At 40.9% G+C, this 21,178-nt stretch overlaps 1 protein-coding gene across 1 annotated transcript in view; it reads right to left on the bottom strand.

Annotated features, from left to right (window-relative positions):
* Positions 1 to 20,820, bottom strand: part of LOC147396338 (uncharacterized) — a 30,320-nt gene extending 9,500 nt beyond the window's left edge. Inside the window, 7 exon segments of the mRNA XM_086450094.1 lie at positions 13,275 to 14,347; positions 14,350 to 14,815; positions 14,891 to 16,471; positions 17,356 to 18,783; positions 19,636 to 19,722; positions 20,086 to 20,495; positions 20,550 to 20,820. Of these exon segments, the coding sequence (XP_086306220.1) occupies positions 13,275 to 14,347; positions 14,350 to 14,815; positions 14,891 to 16,471; positions 17,356 to 18,783; positions 19,636 to 19,722; positions 20,086 to 20,495; positions 20,550 to 20,820 (5,316 nt within the window).
* Positions 20,821 to 21,178: the final 358 nt, after the last annotated feature.

Raw genomic sequence — 21,178 nt, forward strand, 5'->3', positions numbered from 1 at the left:
CTATAGGAAATTCAGTTATGCCTGTGGACAATTGAAGGTGTGAAATCCCAGTACATCCTTCTTGGTGTTATCATAGGCCCTAACCCTTTGATTAGTGGACTTGAGATCTTCAACTTTAAACCCGAGACAAGTAGCAGTCTTCAAAGGGCAAACATTCAGTGGACTTCCATTATCAATCAAAACCAAAGGTACCCTCATCCCATTACAATCAACTGTAATATGCAATGGCTTAGTGTGGCTAACTTCCTCTTTTGGGAGATCTGAGTCCGAGAAAGATAGGATATTCTCTACGTAAGTTGCCCCTACTATACTGGCCAACTGATCTAGAGAAGTATCAGGGGAGACTTAGGCTGTGTTTAGTACTTTGAGAACAGCCTCCCTATGGGTAGTGGAAGCCATGAGTAAACCCCAAACCGAGATATTAGCTCCTGATTTCTTCAACTACTTAATCACGGAGTTATCTTCTTCGATATTTTCTTTGATAGGATCTTCTCTTTCTTTTCTTGTCAAGATCGTGGGGTTATCAACATAGAGTTCTTTTGGCTTAAAAACTCTTCCCCTTCGAGTCATATGTCTAACTTCATCACAGGAGAGGGAGAAAGGCTCATCTTCTTCAGTTAACAAGTTTGGATCTTAGTCTGTCAAAGATACAGGGCTTTTCAGGTTTATTTAAGCCAACAGGTAATTAGTGAATGCGGGACTACAGTAGCGAGGTGGAGATAAACAATATGTATCATCCAAGGTTAGATCAAATGGTTCATAGTTCGTAGTGAAAACCTCATTAGTGAAAGCTATCCCGACAAGGGGGTAACTAGGCGGTTTGACTTGGATTGGATGGATAAGAGAAACGGGATCGAATAGTAATGGGGTATGGGAAACCATATTCAGGGTTGGTGAAGATTGATAGGTAGGTAGTGGATTAGTGGTGACATTTGGTGGGCTAGGGATTGTGACCTTTTTGTTGTCAATAAGGTTTTTAATGGCATGGCGCAAGGTGATACATCGATCCGTGTGATGGCCAGAGTTTTGATGGAACTCGCAGAATAAGTTAGAGTTGTGTCCAACTGGCAAGGGATTTGACAAAGGTCGGGGTTGGATAGGGGTAAGAAGTCCTTTTTTCATCAATTTGTGAAGAGCTACAGTAAGACTCATCCCTAGATTGCTAAATTGACGTGGAGTTCGAGGTTGACTTGGGTGAACCAGGTTATTAGTCAGGGCTGGGGGTTGAGCTGGGGTAGCTGACGTGTTGGCTATGTAAACATGGTTGGTGCTAAGTTTGGGACCATAGGATTTCTTAGATTTGTTTTTCGAGGGGTTAGAAAGAATCCCAGAGGTAAAAACATCCTCGAGTTGGCTTCCGACTTGTAACAAGGACTCAAAAGTAGGGAGATATTGGGCCACTAGGTATTGAGCATATCCTTGTGAGAGGTTCTTTAGGATAATCGCTACTTGTTCCTTCTCCAAAGGTCTATCCCATATTTGGGCAGTCTTGGCCCTCCAACGACCAATGAAATCAGTGAATATCTTCCCATTTTTCTGTTTAGTTGCCTCCAAATCCCTTCTTGAAATCTCAATCTTGGTACTGTACTTATACTGATGTCAGAAGGCATTTGACATGTTCTCTGATGTACCCACAGTAACTGGATCTTGAGATATTAGCCAACGTAGTGCTGAATCTGATAAAGTTCTCTGAAATAATAACGTCATCTGTTCGTCGTTGAGCCCCATAGTGCGCCTGTTAGTAACATACACCTTAAGATGTGTTTTTGCACACCCTGTACTATTAAACTTGTCCATTTCTGACATTACAAACTTCTCTGGCAGATGAAATCTAAGGATACGGTTCAGAGCTTCAATGTCTGCTGCGATTTCATCGATACCCTTTATACTCTTCCTAGCTGACTCTAATTGAGACATTCTGTTAGCTAACACCAGATTTTCATCAACATACTCTTCGTTTCTGTCCAGTTCGAAGACTTCACGTGAACGTTTCTCTTCTACTTTCTTTCCTTTTGGGTCATTTAGGGGATTGCCCGTTAATTCCGAGGTCTGTTATAACACTTTCACTTTGCCTTTTATACTGTTGATATCATTGGCAAAGGCTGCCAAGATCTTACGGATCTCTGTGAGCTCAAATTCTGAAGTCATCTCTACTTGTTGACTTGGTACTGTAGCTCGTTTTAACCGACTGGACTTACGAATCCAACTAGGAGGTGGACGCTTGAGTTTAGGCGCAATGATAATCCTATATGACCCCATCAAAGTTAAATTTAATCAATTTCAGTATTACTGTAGACACCCCATTTTTGCACTCGCCTGATTAATCAACTCGTCAACCCGATCGCAACGGTTCCCAATGACGGAGGTTTATTCCAATGCTTTATTTTGTTACCAGATGTGCATCAGAAATTCGGATGAGGTATCTCAAACTGACAAAATTTAGAAACCACGCTACGCTAGGAAAATACGACCCCAGAAACATAGAAATCATTATCTTGTAGACAAAAAGAAGCTTCACAATAAAAATCACTAAAAATGATCAAATTACCAAAATACCCCTAACATGACAACAACCCTAGAACCTACATTACGATTAGGAAAATCCATTCAAACACATAAAACAACAAATCGAAACCAAATAAACCACTTCGCCAATTTTCACAAAATTTGACAAAATTACGAAAATACCCCTCATAAAATTCACGACCATTTCACACAAAAAATTTCATAAATGATAAAAACCAACATTCCCATTGAATTTCTTATGAAAAACTGATTCCAAAACATCTTGAAACATTGAAAGACGACTTAAAACGTAAAAAATCCTCTCCAAGGGCAAAACGATAATTTTACAACTTTAATAGTTAAAAATTTCAAAATTAATAAATAAATCATTAAATAACAAAAAAAGTGAAACATTAAAGTCAATCAAGTAAGACTAAAGTCAAGTAAGGCTAAAGTCAAGATATTAAAAGCCAACCAAAAAAGACTAAAGTCAAAGTATTAAAGTCAATCTCACAAGACTAAAGTCAAAACCCTAAATTAAAACACTAATCTAAACTAATCAAGTGAATATCATAAGACTAAAGTCCAAACCCTAAATCAAAACCCTAATCTAAACTAATCAAGTCAATCTCATAAGACTAAAGTCAAAACCCTAAAGACTAAGTCAATCTCATGAGACCAATGTCTAAACCCTAATTGAAATCCTAAAAGAAACCGTAATCAAACCCTAATTCTCCTAAAAACTTTATAAATAGGAGCCTCCACACCCTATTTTCGTATCAAAGAAAAAATCCTAGAAAAAGTTGGTGAAGAAGCCTCCACAACCTCTCTAAAACCCTAATTTTGAAGTCCCAACTTCTTACCTAACGCCCATACTTTGATTTTATCCTAAAAAATACCTAAAAGTCTTTCAAAAACACCCCCAAATCCACAACAAATTCAAAGCACCCAGATCCAAGAAGGAGATACCTTACCTCGGAGATCAGAAATCAGATCCGGAGATAGAACGAAGTAAGAAGTACGGTACAAGGAGCATTTTCACCAGATCTGAGGGAATAGAACCTTTGCAGATCGAAGGTAAGGTTTTTGTTATTTTTTTATCTAGGTTTTTTCATTAGCGATGTAGTTATATTTGGGATAAGTAGAGACCGGCATTGGCCGGGCGGGGTTGGTGCCTAACACCTTCCAACCCCGTAATGTGATCCCCGGATTAAATTTTTCTGTAGTAAATTAGTTTTTTATTCGTTTTAGAGTCAGTTTGGTTCCTAGACCATAATAACTAGGTGGCGACTCCCAAACCTCAAGGGTCAAAAGCGTATCCCCGCACCCCGCGGATCGAGGGCACTTTCAATTATCCAATCCAGTAATTAATCCATTCATGCACTGATCATTCAAAAAGGAAAATAAATATTTATTCAAAAGAAAAATAGCTTTATTGAAAATGATTGACAAATAAATGTTCTTATTAAAACATCTTTCAACAAATTTGATTTGAACTATTTTTTACATGGACGCTTGGCTTTGTCTTGATGGTCATCAGGATTGCTGTCCGGCTTGACCATCTTTGCTCTAACAATTGGCTCTTTGAATTCGATTGGTCCGTTTGGATACCCTAAGATGCGCTTGTTCCAAGTTTTCTTAATGAGATGCACTAATTTTTCAGTCAATGACTCGGGAGGAAAGAAAGCTTTGGGTTGAGGCAAAGAGGACTCTATAGGTACTTCGTACTGTTCTAAGATCAAATTAGGATGGTAAAAAGATGTTTCTTTTAGACCAATTAGACTAACATAATGGGATCCTTTGGTTCCTAGAATAGGGGGATCAGTCATCCACCAAGGACATCTTAAACCGATATGACGGGCAAGGCGAGAGTCTAACCATTTGCTCCAAGCCTTGATTGAGTTGTGACGCACTAACAGGTTTCTTTTGAAAAAATGTTCTGGCCCATACTAGAGGTTTGAAGGAACATCTATAATTTTGAGACGATCACAAAACTACATATAAAATAGGTGTGGGCTTCCTTTGAAGCTTTTTCACTTACCATTTTTTATGGCATCTAGACTTGAAAACGTTTCAGCTAAGATGAGAGGTACTGGGTAGACTTTTTTTGAGAGTTGAAAGGCTATATCTATGAAGGATTCAGGGATAGTTGGACAATTACTTTTAGACGTTAGCATGAATTAGGCTAGGATTCCTAGGCACAATTGATAGTCTCTAGTGGCTCGCTAGGCTTCTGATTTTACATTGACGGGATGACTGAGGGAGCGATATGGGCCCAATAAAGGTACTAAGTCCAATCTCCCGTTATGGACTAGGGCGTTGGCGTCTTCTTTTGAAATGTTCAGTCCTATGACGAAGTCACCAGAATATCTGATCTTCAATGGGGGTTTGACTATAGGTCCTGAAGTGGATATCCCCATGGTACCACAATAATCCTCGTGAGTAGGGCACAAATGCATATGCCCTAAATGGAATATGTGAAGGTAAGGGTTCCAGCGCTTAGCCATAGCACATAATAGGTTCCAGTCTATTTCAAACTCGTGGAAGTAAAGAGCACTCCTCAACATGAATCTCCCAAAATTGATCTTCTCCACAGAGTGCATCCCTATGATGGTTGTTTTGACTAACTCGTCGATCGGGTTATTGCCTACGACTAGTATCCTGGTTTGACACAAAAGGGTATTTTAGTACACTTCCAAGGTCCATGTAAAATACTTTTTCTTTTGAAAAATCTTGTTCTTGTGGAAAATATTTTTTGGAAAATACTTATTCTTGGAAAATGTTTTTTTCTAGAAAACACTTCTTTTGAAAAACACTTTTTCTGGAAAATACTTTTCTTTTGCAAACCATTTCTCTTATTTGAAAATGGGTTGAAACCCGAATTTAGAAAAGAATTTAATTTCTATTTTGATTTACATGGCCCAGCCCATCATGATTATTGGGTTGAGATGGACTGGGTCATTATGAATTATTGCAACAAATGGATTTGTTATTGGGTCGGAACACCCATTTTAATCAGGTGAAAGAAAACTTTAATCCTTGAGGACAACCAAACATTTTGATCTTATCATCCACATCATTCACATATATTCATCAATCACAAGGTCCAATAAACAACACGGGAACACCCAATAAGTTTGAGTCGTGACCTATAGGGGAGGTTCTTAGACTCTAAGCTTACTACGTGCAATGTATTTTTATCTGGCTAGCCTTGCCCAAGTGTGACGCCCCGCCAAACACTAACACAAAACCCAAGGCCAAATCCCAAGGTACTAGGTGAAACCTCAAAATTTGGGCATTGTTCTCTCTGTTTATGTTAGTGTTCCACGGAACTCGAAAACATCGTAATCTAATATATCACAAATTCTGATCATATATAAAGGCAACACCAAAATAACAGCGGAAGACTGAAAATATCTAATACATGAGTATATCAGAGTGCGGAAGTTTAACAATATACAAGATTTCCAAAGTACTCTTACTCTAATACAAACCTAACACTCACTCCAAAATCTACATACATCTTGGACGAAACTGACATCATTAAGGGGTGTAGCCCTAGTGTTCACCAAACAATAGACTCTGATCGTCGATCTGACCGATTAGATACTCCTCACTTAACGACTCTGCGCCTGTCTCGGTAACTGCAAGTACTGAAACTAAAAAAAATAGGAAAGAAAGGGTGAGTAACATTGGTTACCCAGTAAGTCTACAACCAATTCCTACTAATAACCTCCCCTAAACATGGTCGAGTAAGCATGCTGAACAGTTTAACATATGCAAAGTTTTACAAGAGAAAATACGATTAACTGGTACATATAGCATGGGATGTGCAGCTAAACAATTTAAAAGTTTACATCACATCAGTCATCGGTACTCATTATACATTTTTCATCTTATACAAACATAGTTGACAACATTGAATTAGTAGACATGTTTCTCAGTTTATACTTCGAAATATAACAACATATACATAGTACAATTGGTGGAGTATTGGAATTAAAGAGTTGGGATTCACGACTGGATCGCTCCCAGTCGGGACATGATATTCCTCAATAACATCGTAGTTCCTAATTTTGTGGTTGGTCGCTGTTTACCACGCTTGCGGGACCATTTATCCAGCTCAGGCTGGCCGTTTGACGTGACAGTAAGCAATGAGTCTCTTTTAAATGTGTCAGAACGTTCGATTACTACTAGATTGTTAGTGATCACTGACTAATTATCTTTATCTATGCCTATCAGGTGTGCATATGATTCCCAAAATAACACTCTACTCTTATACGACCACCTTTACAATACACGTTCACTGGTAAAGATAAGAAAGGAATGGACCCGGATTCCAGTTGTGACTCCACTCTCATACGCGTCCCATACCATGTATGAGCTTGGTGGTCCCTACCGTACATCCCTCCGGATGATGTAACGCACTATCCCTTCAGGCATTCACAGACCCATTAACAGCTCACAAAATAGCTACATATATATATTGGTTTTCATTTAAAATAAAAGAGAAATTAACAGAACAGGGTTGAGAATGGATATCCAGTTCCTACCATGCAACTGTGGCCACCCGGCCTAAAATAAACAACAATACTCGGAGCCTCTACACCAACATAAATTTAAATAAACATGCAACCCTTTCATTAATAACCTGGATATCCTTTCACCAACCTACATACAACATACAATGTAAAATGCAGACATCACCCCTCGGTATGATTCTGACATTTTACCGATTCATCCCTTTCCCATTCTACCATGTTTTTACTTCTCGACTTTTCGAACAAAGTATTTCTTTTTCAAGCTTGCAAAAAAAACTTTTATCATTCAATCAAAAACTATCCAATTTTTGTTAAAACAGGGTCCCAATAAGTATGCGAAGGCAAACTGCCAAAACTGGAAAAAATTGATGAAAATTTAGCTAAGTGTCGGAAACTCGATTTTTCAAAGTCGTCAAAATTGAAAATGGGTTTTTGTAAATGAAGGCCCTCGATAATATAAGAAGCGCCATGTAATTTTGTATCCTAATTCAAATAAATGCAAAAGATATCACATGAATACTTAAAACATTCCTATCGTGATGAAAATTTATTTATTTTTGTTCCACTTTGTTTGAAGGAGTTACGGGGGCCATAATTAGTTGATTTGGCATGTTAAAAGCATGAGGAATCCAAAAACAACATCCAAAATTTTTTTCGGGCACTTTTAAATTTTCACAGTGGCTCACGGTAGCACCGTGCCTAGATGTAACGGCCACATCATCTGTCACCTAGAGTTAGGTATAAGCTCGCCCCGGAGCTACCCGGGAGCACTCATGTAACAGTATGTAAGGCTCGTTATGAAGCCATGTCAGCCCCCGTACCAAGGCATATCTGTTAGCTTAGGGTACGTGTCAGCCCCGTGCTAGGGCACACTTGTTAGCTTAGTGGCATTTTCGTAATAAGGGAGTATGACCGACCTCTACTTTTGATGTTTCCTTCTGGAAACCTAGTAAAGACTTAGCATACACTTTGTAGGAAGGGTGTCAGTGCTATCCCAATCCCCGGCCTACACCCACGTTGTTGAAGCCTTGAAGCCCAGCTCCGTGGAAGTCCCGCGTGTCATAGGATCATCATTTGCTTGTAACGCATCTATTGCTTTTATAACGCGTTGCACCGTATAATCAATATTATATCAACAAAGTTACCTCCGGGCTTTGCCTCGTGTTGTCTCGTTTACTTGTTTGCTATATACGTGTGTGTGGTGTACGATCATTTTACAGGCTTGCAAGTGGATTTGACCCTCTTGTGCCGCACGACCTTGCTTCGAAAGAATAGGGCCGTGACACTAGAGCACAACGACTCACGGTGGAACCGACAGAAACTTCATTTTTACGAATTTTTCAATTTTTCTTCTTTGTTTCTTCGAGTTTTTCATTCCTTTTAAATTCTACTAACCCACCCACGAATTAAACATTTAAACTATGATAAAACACATCAAACATAACTATTTCTAGCATGAATTTGAAGTAAATTAAGCGACATTCTATAAATTTAAAACATACAAAAGTTTTGAAAGATCCCTAAATGCAATTTTTCGAAATCTACGGTTATTAATAAGAATCGAGAATCCCTTACTCTTGTGGTTGTTGGACACGATAAGCCAGCTTGAAAATGAAGGAGTGGCGGTCTGGAGCATCGAATTTGGTGGAGCTTGAATGCCAAACGAATCGGTTTGGTTGCAAAACCCTTGATGGAAGTGTTCTTCACCTTTCTAATGACAAACAACAACTCTCTTACGATTTGGATGAGGTTCCAAGTGGTTATAAACAAACCCACTTGCTGATTTTTTGTGGGAGAACAAGATAACGAAAAGGAAATTTAGGTTAAATGGGGTGAGCACGTGGAGCTCGACAACACCGACGACTTTGCCTTCTTCGTCGAGGTTTAACTCGGACTGGCTTGCGATAGATCTTGATAGGAAGTGTAGACATGAGAAATGTTCACCTTTGAACCTCAATGCTACGTTGTTTGGAGTCGCCACCATTCTTTTTTGTAAATGGGTGTGAATGGGCACCCGAATCGATTATTTTGAAAACTATTTTTTTATGGCATTGTAGTGACTCTCAATCATGGAAAAGGTATGGTCTACCTAAGATCTAAGTAAGGGGATTCGGTTAGAGAATGGGGAAGGTGTTAAGCACCCCATTCTCTCCACCTAAGGTGGTTACCTTTAGATTTGGCCATTTTGAAAATGATTAAAATAACAAGTAGAATGCATGAGATGCATGAAGTGGGTGGGTGCATATAGTGTGTATGTACCTCATTGGAAGAGATTTTGATGTTGGTGTTGACATAAGAGATATCTTATAGAAAAAGACATTCTATGGCGTCAACACACTTTTGCATGAGTTGAAATGTTGGTTTATGATTTTAGAAAAATTCCATGAAAGGAATTCTCTTAGATCTATAACCTTAATGCATGCATGTTTAGCTAGAAACTTAGTGTTTTAACCCCATCAAGAGAGTTACACATTTCTTCATCATAGCCAACATGTGTGATGTGTGTGTATAGTGTACATTATGATGCATGATATGAGAGTGGGTTAAAAAGGGCTTCAACCTCCATCCTTTCGACCAAACCGCCTCAAGCATTCCAGGCCCAAGGTTGAGGTTCAATCTACTCGGGATGAAGGAGGGTTCTCCATTGCATCCTAAGGGTTTCTAAAAAAGAAAAGAGAGGGTTAGAAGAAGAAGATGCAAGATAAAAGAAAATAAATAAATAATTACTATCCCACCTTGTCCCCTTGGAAGTCTTGAATGAACTTGAGCTTGAGAAGTGAACTTGAGAGTTAAAGGATGAGAGAGTTGGAGGTTGGAAGTTGAGAGATGAGAGATGAGTAGAGATTTTGGTAGAGTTTTAGGTTGAGAGATGGGGGCTTGAGAGCATGAGTTGATCATGGAAAATGAGGGTATTTATAGAGTTTTTGGATAACTTTTGGGGATAAAGTGGTCCAACCCTAAAAATAAAGAAAATGGACATGAGATTTAGGTTATTTCTTTTTGGATTTTCCATTTGTATGAGGGTAAAGATGACATTTGTGAAGAAACCCTAAAAGCATGCTTTGATCCTTGGTTTTTTGGTAAATAGAGGTGAGAGAACAAAAGTACTTTTGGGAGGGTGAATAGGAGGATGACATGTGTAAAGGTGGAGTGGTAGGTAAAAAGTAGATCTTGGTTTATTTGTAAATAACTCATAAAGCAAGGGTGGAAGTGTAGTTTTGAAATGGACCAATGGGAAAACAAAAGCACATTTGGGAGGGTGAATAAGAGGATGACATGTGTAAAGGTGGAGTGGTAGGTAAAAAGTAGATCTTGGTTTATTTGTAAATAACTCATAAATTAAGGGTGGAAGTGTAGTTTTGAAATAGACCAATGGGAAAACAAAAGCACATTTGGGAGGGTGAATAAGAGGATGACATGTGTAAAGGTGAAGTGGTAGGTGAAAAGTAGACTTTGGTTCATTTGTAAATAACAAATAAAGCAAGGGTGGAAGTATAATTTTGAAATGGACCAATGAGAGAACTCCATGTATGTACTTGAAGATTCCCACCTTTTGAGGGCATAATGGGAAGTTCCCTCACCTTTATGGATTATTACCAAAGACCAAATAACCTTTTTGGTTTGACTAAACTTTTTTGAGAAGGGCATTCTTGAGTTTTCACAAAGGGAAAGTTGACCCTCCAATTAGATGATGCATTGGGTATTGGGGGCTTATGAGGCATCAACATGTGTCATCATATAAGGGGTGAGAGAATGGACTTGAGTTTGGGTTTGGGTTTGGGATATGGACTTGGATTTGGGCTTAGGATGGACTTGGTTTTGGGTTAGGACATGGACTTGGATTTGGGTTTGGGATATGGAATTGGATTTGGGTTTGGGTGATGGGCATAGGTTTAGGTGGATTAGGGACAAGGTATGGGCATGCGATGATATGAGATGATGCATGTATACATGAAAATGATGCAAAATAGCAATGTGGGTCCGTCAAAGAACTTGAGTTCTAAATCGAAATTAATTCGAAAAAATTTGGATTTTCCTATGGGTTCGTGCAAATTGGGGTGTCTACAGCTGCCCCTCTTTGCAGGAGTTGCTTGCAAAGAACTGCAAAGAATAAATTAGACCCTTTATTTGCACGAATCCGAAATAATTTATTGCATGACGATTAACAACGCCGGATGGATTGAAGAATTTTTTGTAAAATGTGGCTACCCAAGCACGGGGTCTGACAGGATTAGCCTTTTTGAAACCCTTAATTTCGTGGCACGGAGCTCGTTTGAAATCTTAGATACCATTTTTTATGATTTTTGGAAGTGATTGACGTTTTGAACCATGCAATGCAATTTTGAGATATTTTTTCTTTTTCCCTCCTTGATTTTGCATTTCGAACTTAGTTTCCCCTTCATGGAAGTTATAGGATCATCTTGAGAGAGCTTAGTGTGACGTGACCATCCTTGAGAAAGACTTGCATGATGGTATAATATTTGAGTATTTGGTGTGTCATCAAGCCTCGGATGTGAAGAGAATCATCGTTGACCAAGCTGCTCAGGTCAAGCCCTAGAGGATGGCTTGTTGCCTTCTACGCTTGCCAGAGAAATGCTTGAGTGGTACTTTGCCCGTTATTCCTTCTTGTACCCTGCTTTTAATGATAATGATGTAACACTATTTGAAATGAATGAAATAGGTTTTTTTTACATAGTGGCCTCAGATATATCTACTGCTTTCGAAAACACTTGATTTTAAGAAAAGTCCTAGATTCTTCGTCATAGGCCAAGAATAGTAATTTTGATGATGCATTTTTTTTTTGTTTTAGGTTTTAAAAGATTCCCTTTGTCGAATAATCTGTGACAAACTGTGTTTGAAAACTCTGAAAGTTAACGATCATGGTGCCTTTGCCAAATGTCGAGGATACAAGTGTCAGCTAATCCTTAGCCTCTTTAGAGTCATCCCCGAGATTGATAATTTTGACTCAGTTATCTTCGTTGTATTCGTTAGAATTTTGAGGATTTCGAGATTTTTGCCGTTCACAGTTTATACTCTTGCGGGCCAGGAGTTGTTTTTTGTTTTTTTTTTTTTTTTTTTTTTGTTGTTTTTTTTTTTTTTTTTTTTTTTTTTTTTTTTTTTTTTTTTTTTTTTCATTTTTTGCCCCTGGCGCCAATTACGGTTTTCACCAGACCCGATTTCCATATTTTTGCGCATCGACGCCCTTTTTGGGTTTTCATCGTGCCGGTGGTTTTGATCTTGCCATAGCCTGATTTTTTTACTCACAGTGCCCTGACGGGTTTTCACCATGCCCTTTCAGTCTATGCTTACTTTATAGATTTTCACTTTGAATACCTCCTTGATTTCTCCGTGCCCCTCATGGCTTGGTGACTCAAGTTGAGCTACGAGATCGAACACTCTACTCTTCTAGTGGCGTTCTTTCTTGAGTAACAAATCTGGACTCCCCTCTCGAGTTCCTCCGACGATTTTCATGGTACGGTGACTCAAGTTGAGCTTCGAGATTAATGACTCTACACTTCGAGTCGCTCTTTTTTTTCAAATATTCGATCTGGTCTCCCCTCTCGCGTCTTCCAACGACTTTGGTAGCTTGAAATCTGACTTAAGTAGCAAAATCAATTATACCCTGACGATGTTTTTCATGACATGCTTCCACCGTGATCGAGTTACCTTGAGCCATTCCTTGATCTGAAAGGACTTTAAATAGGACAAAACATAGGCTTAGGCTAGGGTTGTGAAAGGATATAAGAAAGGCTGAGTCTGAATTTATTGATGGGTAGATTGGACATGGGGTTTGTCTGTTTTTGTTTCGAAAATATGATCTATGTCTCCTCTCATTGTCACACGAACTTGTTTAGGTAAGAGATTTGGGTCGAGCTTAAGATCAGACATTCGAGGTTTTTGACTTTTTGATTTTTTTGTATTTTTAGCCGTTCACAGTTTATCCTCATGCGGGCCAGGAGTATACTTTGGTATTTTTGTTTTGACTTTTGGCGATTTTTTTTTTTTTTTTTTGTGGTGACTTGCCCCGGTATTGGGTTAAGAAATGAATGTGATGGCTCAAAAGAGTTAACTAAGGGTAGATAGTTGTTCAGGTAGTGGAAAGATGGCCTCTCTTCATTTCAAGGAATGACTTTAAGCGTAATATTTTTTAACGGTGTCAGCATTGATCGGTTGCGGAAAGACTTCCCCGTCCATCTCTGTGAGAATCAGCGCTCCTCCAGACAGTACCTTTTGGACGACGAATGGCCCCTCGTAATTTGGACGAAACTTCCCTCTCGCATCTTCCTGTATTGGTAAGATCTTCTTCAGAACTAAGTCTCCGGGTACAAACTCTCGAGGTCGAACCTTCTTGTTATAAGCACGTGCTATTCTTCGTTGATAAGTTTGCCCATGGCAGATCGCTGAAAGTCGTTTCTCCTCTATTAAGTTCAACTGATCGAATCGGGCTTGGACCCATTCCGCCTCATCCAATTCAACTTCTTTTAAGATTCGGAGGGAGGGAATCTCAACCTCAACGGGCAGGACTGCTTCCATTCCGTAGACTAATGAATAAGGCGTTGCCCCAGTCGAAGTCCGGATTGACGTTCGATAAGCATGTAGAGCGAAGGGTAACATTTCGTGCCAATCTTTGTAAGTAACGGCCATTTTCTCAATGATCTTCTTGATGTTTTTGTTAGCGGCTTCAACTGCTCCATTCATCTTTGGTCTGTAAATGACTGAGTTGTGATGGGTGATCTGAAAATCCTTGCACATCTTAGACATGTCTTTGTTCTTGAGATTTTTGGCGTTATCGGTTACTATCCCGCTTGGGAGGCCGTACCGACATATGATGTTGTTCTTCACAAATTTCAAGACATTGCCCTTTGTAACATTGGCGTAAGATGCTGCTTCTACCCATTTTGTAAAGTAGTCGATAGCGACTAAGATGAAACGATGCCCATTAGAAGCTTGAGGATTGATCTGTCCGATGACATCCATGCCCCAGAGTGAGAAGGGCCAGGGAGAAGTCATATTGTGCAATTCTGAAGGTGGTGCATTGATTTTGTTGGCGTAGATCTGACACAAATGACACTTCCGAACATGTTGGTACCCATCGCTCTCCATAGTCATCCAGTAGTAACCCATTCTCATAATCTTCTTTGCGAGCATATGTCCATTCATGTGCGGTCCACATACTCCTCCGTGCACGGTCTCGATCAAGCGTTGAGCTTCTGTCTGTGTTACACACCTGAGGAGGACCTCGTGATGCGACTTTTTGTACAAGACTCCGCTACTCAAGAAGAACTGTCCTGCCAATCTTGAATAGTCTTTCGGTCTGTCGTTGTGGCATCGGTTGGAAAAGTTCGATCCTCTAAGAATGCCTTGATGTCTGTGTACCATGGCTTTTCCTCTGGTTCTTCGATCTCCACAGGTAAGCAATATGCTGGCTCATCTTGAATACCAATCTCAAGAGGGTCAACTATGGTATCTTCAGAGATGCTGATCATTGAAGCCAGAGTAGCCAATGCATCTGCAAACTGGTTCTTAGCCCTTGGCATATAAGTAAAGGAGATTCGGGTGAAGTTTGAACTTAGATCTTCAAGATACTCGTGATACGGCACTAGTCTCTGCTCTCGAGTCTTCCATTCCCCTGTTGTCTGGTAGACTACCAGACTTGAGTCTCCAAATACATCTATTTCATCCACTTCGAAGTCGATTGCTGCTTTCAACCCCATAATGCATGCTTCGTATTCAGCTTCGTTGTTCGAACATTGGAACCTCAATCTAACCGCAATGGGGATGTGTGTTCCGTCTGGCTTAACCAAGACTGCCCCAATTCCATTTCCCTTTTGATTTACTGCTCCATCGAAATACATTTTCCAAGTAGATTCTTCATCGTCGCTCTCGGCTTCAGCAAATAAGATGGCTTCATCAGGAAAATTTGTCTTTAGTGGCTCATAGTCGGGCAAAGGGTGTTCCGCTAAGTGGTCAGCAATGGCTTGTCCTTTGATGGCTTTTTGAGTGACATAGGTGATGTCGAACTCAGATAATAGTAGCTGCCATTTTGCGGTGCGTCCTGTTAGTGCCGGCTTCTCGAAGAGATACTTCAAGGGATCCATCCGAGCAATGAGCATAGTCGAGTAACTGAGCAAGTAGTGGCGTAGCCGTTGTGATGCCCAGACAAGGGCACAACATGTTTTCTCGAGAGTCGAATAATTCACCTCGTAACTTGTGAACTTCTTGCTAAGGTAATAAATGGCCTGCTCTTTTCGACCTGTTTCATCGTGTTGCCCCAGTACGCAGCCCATGGAGTTTTCTTGCACGGAAAGATACATCAGTAGAGGTCGACCTGATGTAGGAGGAACTAGAACAGGCGGATTAAGCAAGTATCTCTTAATCTTGTCGAAAGCTTCTTGACAGTTTTCATTCCATTCTTTTGGCTCATTCTTTTTTAGTAGTTTGAATACTGGCTCACAGATCGGAGTTAGTTGTGCGATGAACCGACTAATGTACTGAATTCTCCCTAAGAATCCCCTGATCTCTTTCTCTGACTTGGGTGGCTCCATATTTATGATGTACTTCGTTTTAGCTGGATCGATTTCAATGCCTCTTCTACTGACAATGAACCCCAATAACTTCCCTGATGTTGTCCCAAATACACACTTTGCCGGATTAAGCCTTAAGCTGTACTTCCTTAATCGATCAAATAATTTCTTCAAGTTTACCAGATGATCCTCATCGAGGTTAGATTTGGCTATCATGTCGTCCACATATACCTCTATCTCCTTGTGAATCATGTCATGAAATAAGGCAGTCATGGCTCGTTGGTAAGTTGCCCCAGCGTTCTTGAGACCGAATGGCATGACCTTATAGTGAAAGGTACCCCAAGGTGTAATGAATGCAGTCTTCTCTTGATCTTCTTCTGCCATTTTTATTTGGTTGTAACCCGAGAATCCATCCATGAACGAGAACATACCGTGCCCTGCTGTATTATCGACCAGAGTGTCGATGTGCGGTAATGGAAAGTCATCTTTAGGACTGGCTTTATTCAGATCACGGTAGTCCACGCACATACGTACTTTTCCATCTTTCTTTGGTACAGGAACGACATTAGCGAGCCACTCAGGGTAAGTGGATACTGCGAGAAATCCTGCTTGGAACTGCTTCATTACTTCATCTTTGACCTTAAGTGTCCACTCTGGTTTCAGCCTTCGTAATTTCTGTTTGATCGGCTTGCTTCCCGCTTTGATTGGTAATTTGTGAACGACTAGATCTGTGTCTAAACCAGGCATGTCTTGGTAGGACCATGCGAAGACATCTTGGTACTGCTGTAAGAACTTTGTCATCTCCTCTTTCTGCTCAATTGTTAATAAGGCTCCGATTTTAACGATCCGTGGGTCCTCTTCGGTGCCTAGGTTCACTGAGTTTGTATCCTCTATATTTGGCTGAACACCCTTCTCGTGACGTTCTATGAGTTCTTTGATTTCTCTTGGAGGATATTCAACCTCTTCCTTTAACTCTTCTTCAATCCCCATGAGATCAAAGTCGAGCTCGAGGTCAAAGTCGTATTCTTCTCTTTCATACTCTGTTCTGTCACAAGGCTCATTCAACTGAGAAAATTCTTTGAAAACCTTGGGTATTTTGAAGATTTCTGATTTTTTTGAATTTTTGAGAATATTTGATTTTTTTGAATTTTGGAGAGTTTTTGGTTTTTTTGAGTTTTGAAAGATTTTTTATTTTTTTGGATTTTGAAAACTTTTTGATTTTTTTGGATTTTGTGGACTATCTGTATTCCTGAAACACGATAAAGAAAAATCATGCAAATTCATTAGCAACGAAGGTGAGCCCCCAAAACAGTCTTGCTCCGAGGACGAGGGCTCATTATAGTCCTCGGGCAGATGAGATTTTGCTAATGACGTTTTTTTTTGGAGGCCGTAGGGATTCTGGACCCCATGGCGGCCTCGTAAGTGATTGGGTATTCCTCCCAATTTTTGAAAACTTGCCCTTCTTGTGCAGGGCGGATAAGTTGGGAGAGTGACTCCCTTGATGGTTCAGATATAACCATCACTTCCGAGTGACTGTCGTCAAATCCGGGCGGCGTAGGTATTTGTAAGGTGGGTGGAATTACGACAGATCCCCAATCGATTTGAAAGGGGAACGGTGATTTTTCTTCTTCGCATGTTGCGACTTCCGCCTTGGCGGGCTCTCTTTCTTCTTCCTCTTGACTCCATTCGGAATCCCCCCCGAACAAGATGTCCATGCCATCTGTAAAGGAATGCGGGGACTCAACGAATGAGTCTTCTTGTAATTGAACAGGCTTGATACTTACGATACTTGGTTCTCCTGTGTGACTTGTCGGTGGCAGTTCTGCCGAGTCATTTGACTTTTTCAAGGATGGTGGGAAGCTGATGTTGATATGTGGTACTTTGCCCAAGTTCTCCACATTAGGCTCTCTGTTCTGTCTTCGTGCAAGTCGAAGCTCCCTCTTCTTATCCTTCATATCAGAGATGTCTTTCCTCGTAGGCTTGAATCCAAGACCAAAGTAAGGAATGTATTTTCGTATGCTGATCAACGTGGCCCTGCCTTTTCCTTTAGGCCCTAACCCTTGTTTCGGACGATATCCCGCCCTTTTCATCACTCGTCCGACCATTAGGTTTGCTTTTGACCACCTTGCCCTTGTCTTCTCTTTTCCCCTTTGAATGTGATTGATAGATGTAAATTGAAAGGCGTGAAACCCCTCTTTATCCCCGGTTATTTCTACATCGATATAAGGCACATCCGGCGATCGATCGGCTGGTATGAGATTTTCTGCGATGACCGATATCATTCGCTGTCCCATGATGAATTTGACTCGCTGGTGCAAGGAAGAGGGGACTGCCCCTGCGGTGTGGATCCAGGGTCTTCCTAGAAGGAGATTGAATGCCGAGGGTATGTCCAAGATCTCGAATGTTATTTCAAAAGTACATGATCCGATAGTGACTGGGAGATCCAGTTCTCCTAATGACTCAGTTTTTCTACTATCAAAAGCCCTTACGGTCCTTCTAGTTGGCCGGAGGTAAGATAAATCCGCGTTTAACTTGTGCACAGTTTGCAGAGGACAGACATTAAGAGCCGAACCATTGTCGATCAGTACCCTTGCTACCATCATACCTTTGCACATCACCATAATGTGCAATGGTTCAATGTGTCCGCGTCCTCCGCTAATAAGCTCATCCTCGGTGAAGGTGATCGGATTGGAGGCCATGATCTGACCTACTGTCTTTTCCAACTCTTCTGGTGAGGTGGTCTCAGGTACATGTGCATTGCTAAGGACTTTGAGTAGTGCTTCCCGATGATGCTCTGAGTTTAAAAGTAAGTCAAAGATACTGATTTGAGCTGGCATTCTATTCAACTGCTCTACTATGTTGTACTCACTCTTTCGAATGAGCTTGAGGAGGTCTGTTGCCTCCTTGTCAGTTACCCTACTCTTCTTCTTTTCTGGTTCCCCTTGAAGTGTTTGTTCTTCCTCTACCAGCTTTCCTTTCCCTTTTTCTTTTCTTCTATCATCTTCCTCGTTCTGCCTTTTTTGTTCTTTTTCTGGTATTTTGTAGCATCTTCCTGATCTGGTCATATGACCAATGTCTGTTACCATGGCCTCTTTCGGTTTCTCAATTCCTGCAGATGTTACGATCAACGTCTCATAACTCCATGGGACGGTTTGGCTGGAGCAGTATGGGAAGGATTTAGGGAACATGATGGTCATGGGTTGAGGATCTGGCTTTACATGGATAAGAGGTGGCGGACTAGGTTTGATGGTTGATGTAGGGGTGTTTGGGGTTTGTGGGTTGGTATAAGATAGGATGAGGGGTGGTCGAGAGGAAAAGCTTGAAGTTTGAGGGGTCGGTGTAGCGTAGGGTATGACAAGGGGTGGTCGGGAAGAAGGGCCTGACGTTGGTATGGTGCACGATATAATGAGAGGTGGACGAGCAGTAGAACTTGAAATTGTTGATGTGTAGGGTATAATGAGAGGTGGTCGTGAAGGATTTGAAGTTTGGGAGTTGGAGTGAATGGTGAGATTGGCCAAGCTGATTGAGAGTTGGGATGATGATTGGTTGGTCGTATCTGGTGGCAACGCGTTGATGCTTGGTGATGTTGGTTCTTTTCTCAAATTGACTCTAACCTTAGTGCCAATGGGTGCTATCAAAACTGAAGGATTGAAGCTTGGTTCATCCCTCTCTATGGCATTGACTGTCGGCCCAATACCTCCCCCATTATGTGTCGGTAGCGGGTTCTGATTGATATTCTGCTGAGGTGCTTGGGTTGCCGGACCATCCAAGATGATCGTTTTCCTATCGATTAAATTCTGCACTTGGTGCTTGAGTTGCCAACATTGGTCGGTAGCATGCCCCGGTGCACCCATGTGAAATTCGCAGAATTGATTGGGATTGTACCCTGGTCCCTTTATCGCCTCTGGGTTTGGCTGCCTCTTAGTGAGATATTCTCCCCTGAGTAGTGCTGGGAGTAGTTCGGATAGAGTCATAGGCAGACGAGTGAAGACTCGAGGGATTCTGTTAGGTCTACGCTGCTCGGTTTGATGGTTCTGGGCAAACTGTGGGTTCTGACCGAATACTGGATTTTGACCAAACTGAAATACTGGTGGAGCCGGTGCAGCTTGAGGTGGGTTCACCTTGAAAGGGACCTGAGGTATTGGCGGCCTCTGGTTTGAGATGAAAAAAGGTTGAACAGGTTGTACATTGTTAACTTGTGCCTCTTCTTTTTTCTTGTTCAAGACTACCGGTTTTCGTTGAGTAGACCCCCCTGCTGGTGCCCCTAGACTGGACAAGTCGTAGATCAGACCTGACCGAATACCGTCTTCAACTCGATCCGCCACTTGGACCAATGACGAGAAGCTTGCAGTTGTATGACCCACTAGATGCGTGTAGAATGAATGGCCCAGAGTAGAAATGAATATAGTATTCATCTCTTGTTCAGTCATAGGTGGTTTTACTTTGGAAGCTGATTCCCGCCACCTTTGCGCATACTCTTTCACATTTTCTTTCGGTTTTCGAGTCATTTTTGCCATATCATTCCTGTCCAATCTCATATCTGTATTGAATTTGTACTCTTCTGAGAAAATCGTAGCTAGATCCTGCCAGCTCTTGATTCGAGAGTGATCCAATTGCGAAAACCATGAAAGAGCTGCCCCTGTCAGACTCCTTTGAAAGAGTTGAACCAACAACCTGTCGTCATCCCCAAATTGGCACATGGATCCACAATAAAGCTTCAAGTGTGATAGAGGGCATCCAATGCCGTTATACTTCTCGAAATCAGGACACTTGAACTTTGGTGGTAGTGGTGCATTGGGGTATAGGCAGAGGTCTCTGAATCTCATTCCACTTACGGAATCCTTGCCTTTCATCTTTCTAATCTCCTCCTCGACTGCCTCGAGTTTGTTGGCAAGTTTCTCTTCTGTGGTACTCCTTACTTCAGCTGCCCTGAATTCACATTCTTCCTCTTGAATGACCTCATGTCGTGGTGGATTACAATGAATGTGAATTGGTGGTCCTTGATTGGTAGGGATGGTGGGTGTTAAGGTATTCGGTGCTTGCTGAGGTTGTTGTTGCAGTTGTTCGGGTATAGCCTGATTTGAGCCGGATGCCTGATGTTGAACAGCTTGAATGATGCTTGGATTTGCCATTAGCAGATCTAGAATCTTATCGTGTTTTTCCAATGCCTTCACCACTATATCTAGCTTTGAAGTGAGATCTGTTATTACTTCTGTCACTGTCTGCTGAGGTTGCTCTGAAGTGCTCATAATTGGTTGTGAGCGTAGAAAATATGGAGGGTTGTCAGGTGGTAAGTACTTCTTTCTGGGTCGTTTGGCCACCTGTGGATAAGAGGTTAGGCATTAATATATCATTTACACAATGAAGATGCATGATGATTTATTAGGTCAGATTGGATTAATTGGTAAAGTTGCATTAAGAAAATCTTGAATTTGGTTGAGGTTGGTTTTTTTTTTTTTTTTTTTTTGCACAGAGCTGGGGTTTGTCAGTTCGAGATACCTCATCTGGATTTCTAAAACATATCTAGTAATAAAATAAAGCATTGGAATAAACATCCATCATTGGGAACCGTTGCGATCGGGTTGACGAGTTGATTAATCAGGCGGA

This window comes from Akebia trifoliata, chromosome 8 (genome assembly GCF_017979445.1).
Source record: "Akebia trifoliata isolate Shusen 1 chromosome 8, ASM1797944v1, whole genome shotgun sequence".
In the NCBI taxonomy this organism is placed as follows: Eukaryota; Viridiplantae; Streptophyta; class Magnoliopsida; order Ranunculales; family Lardizabalaceae; genus Akebia; species Akebia trifoliata.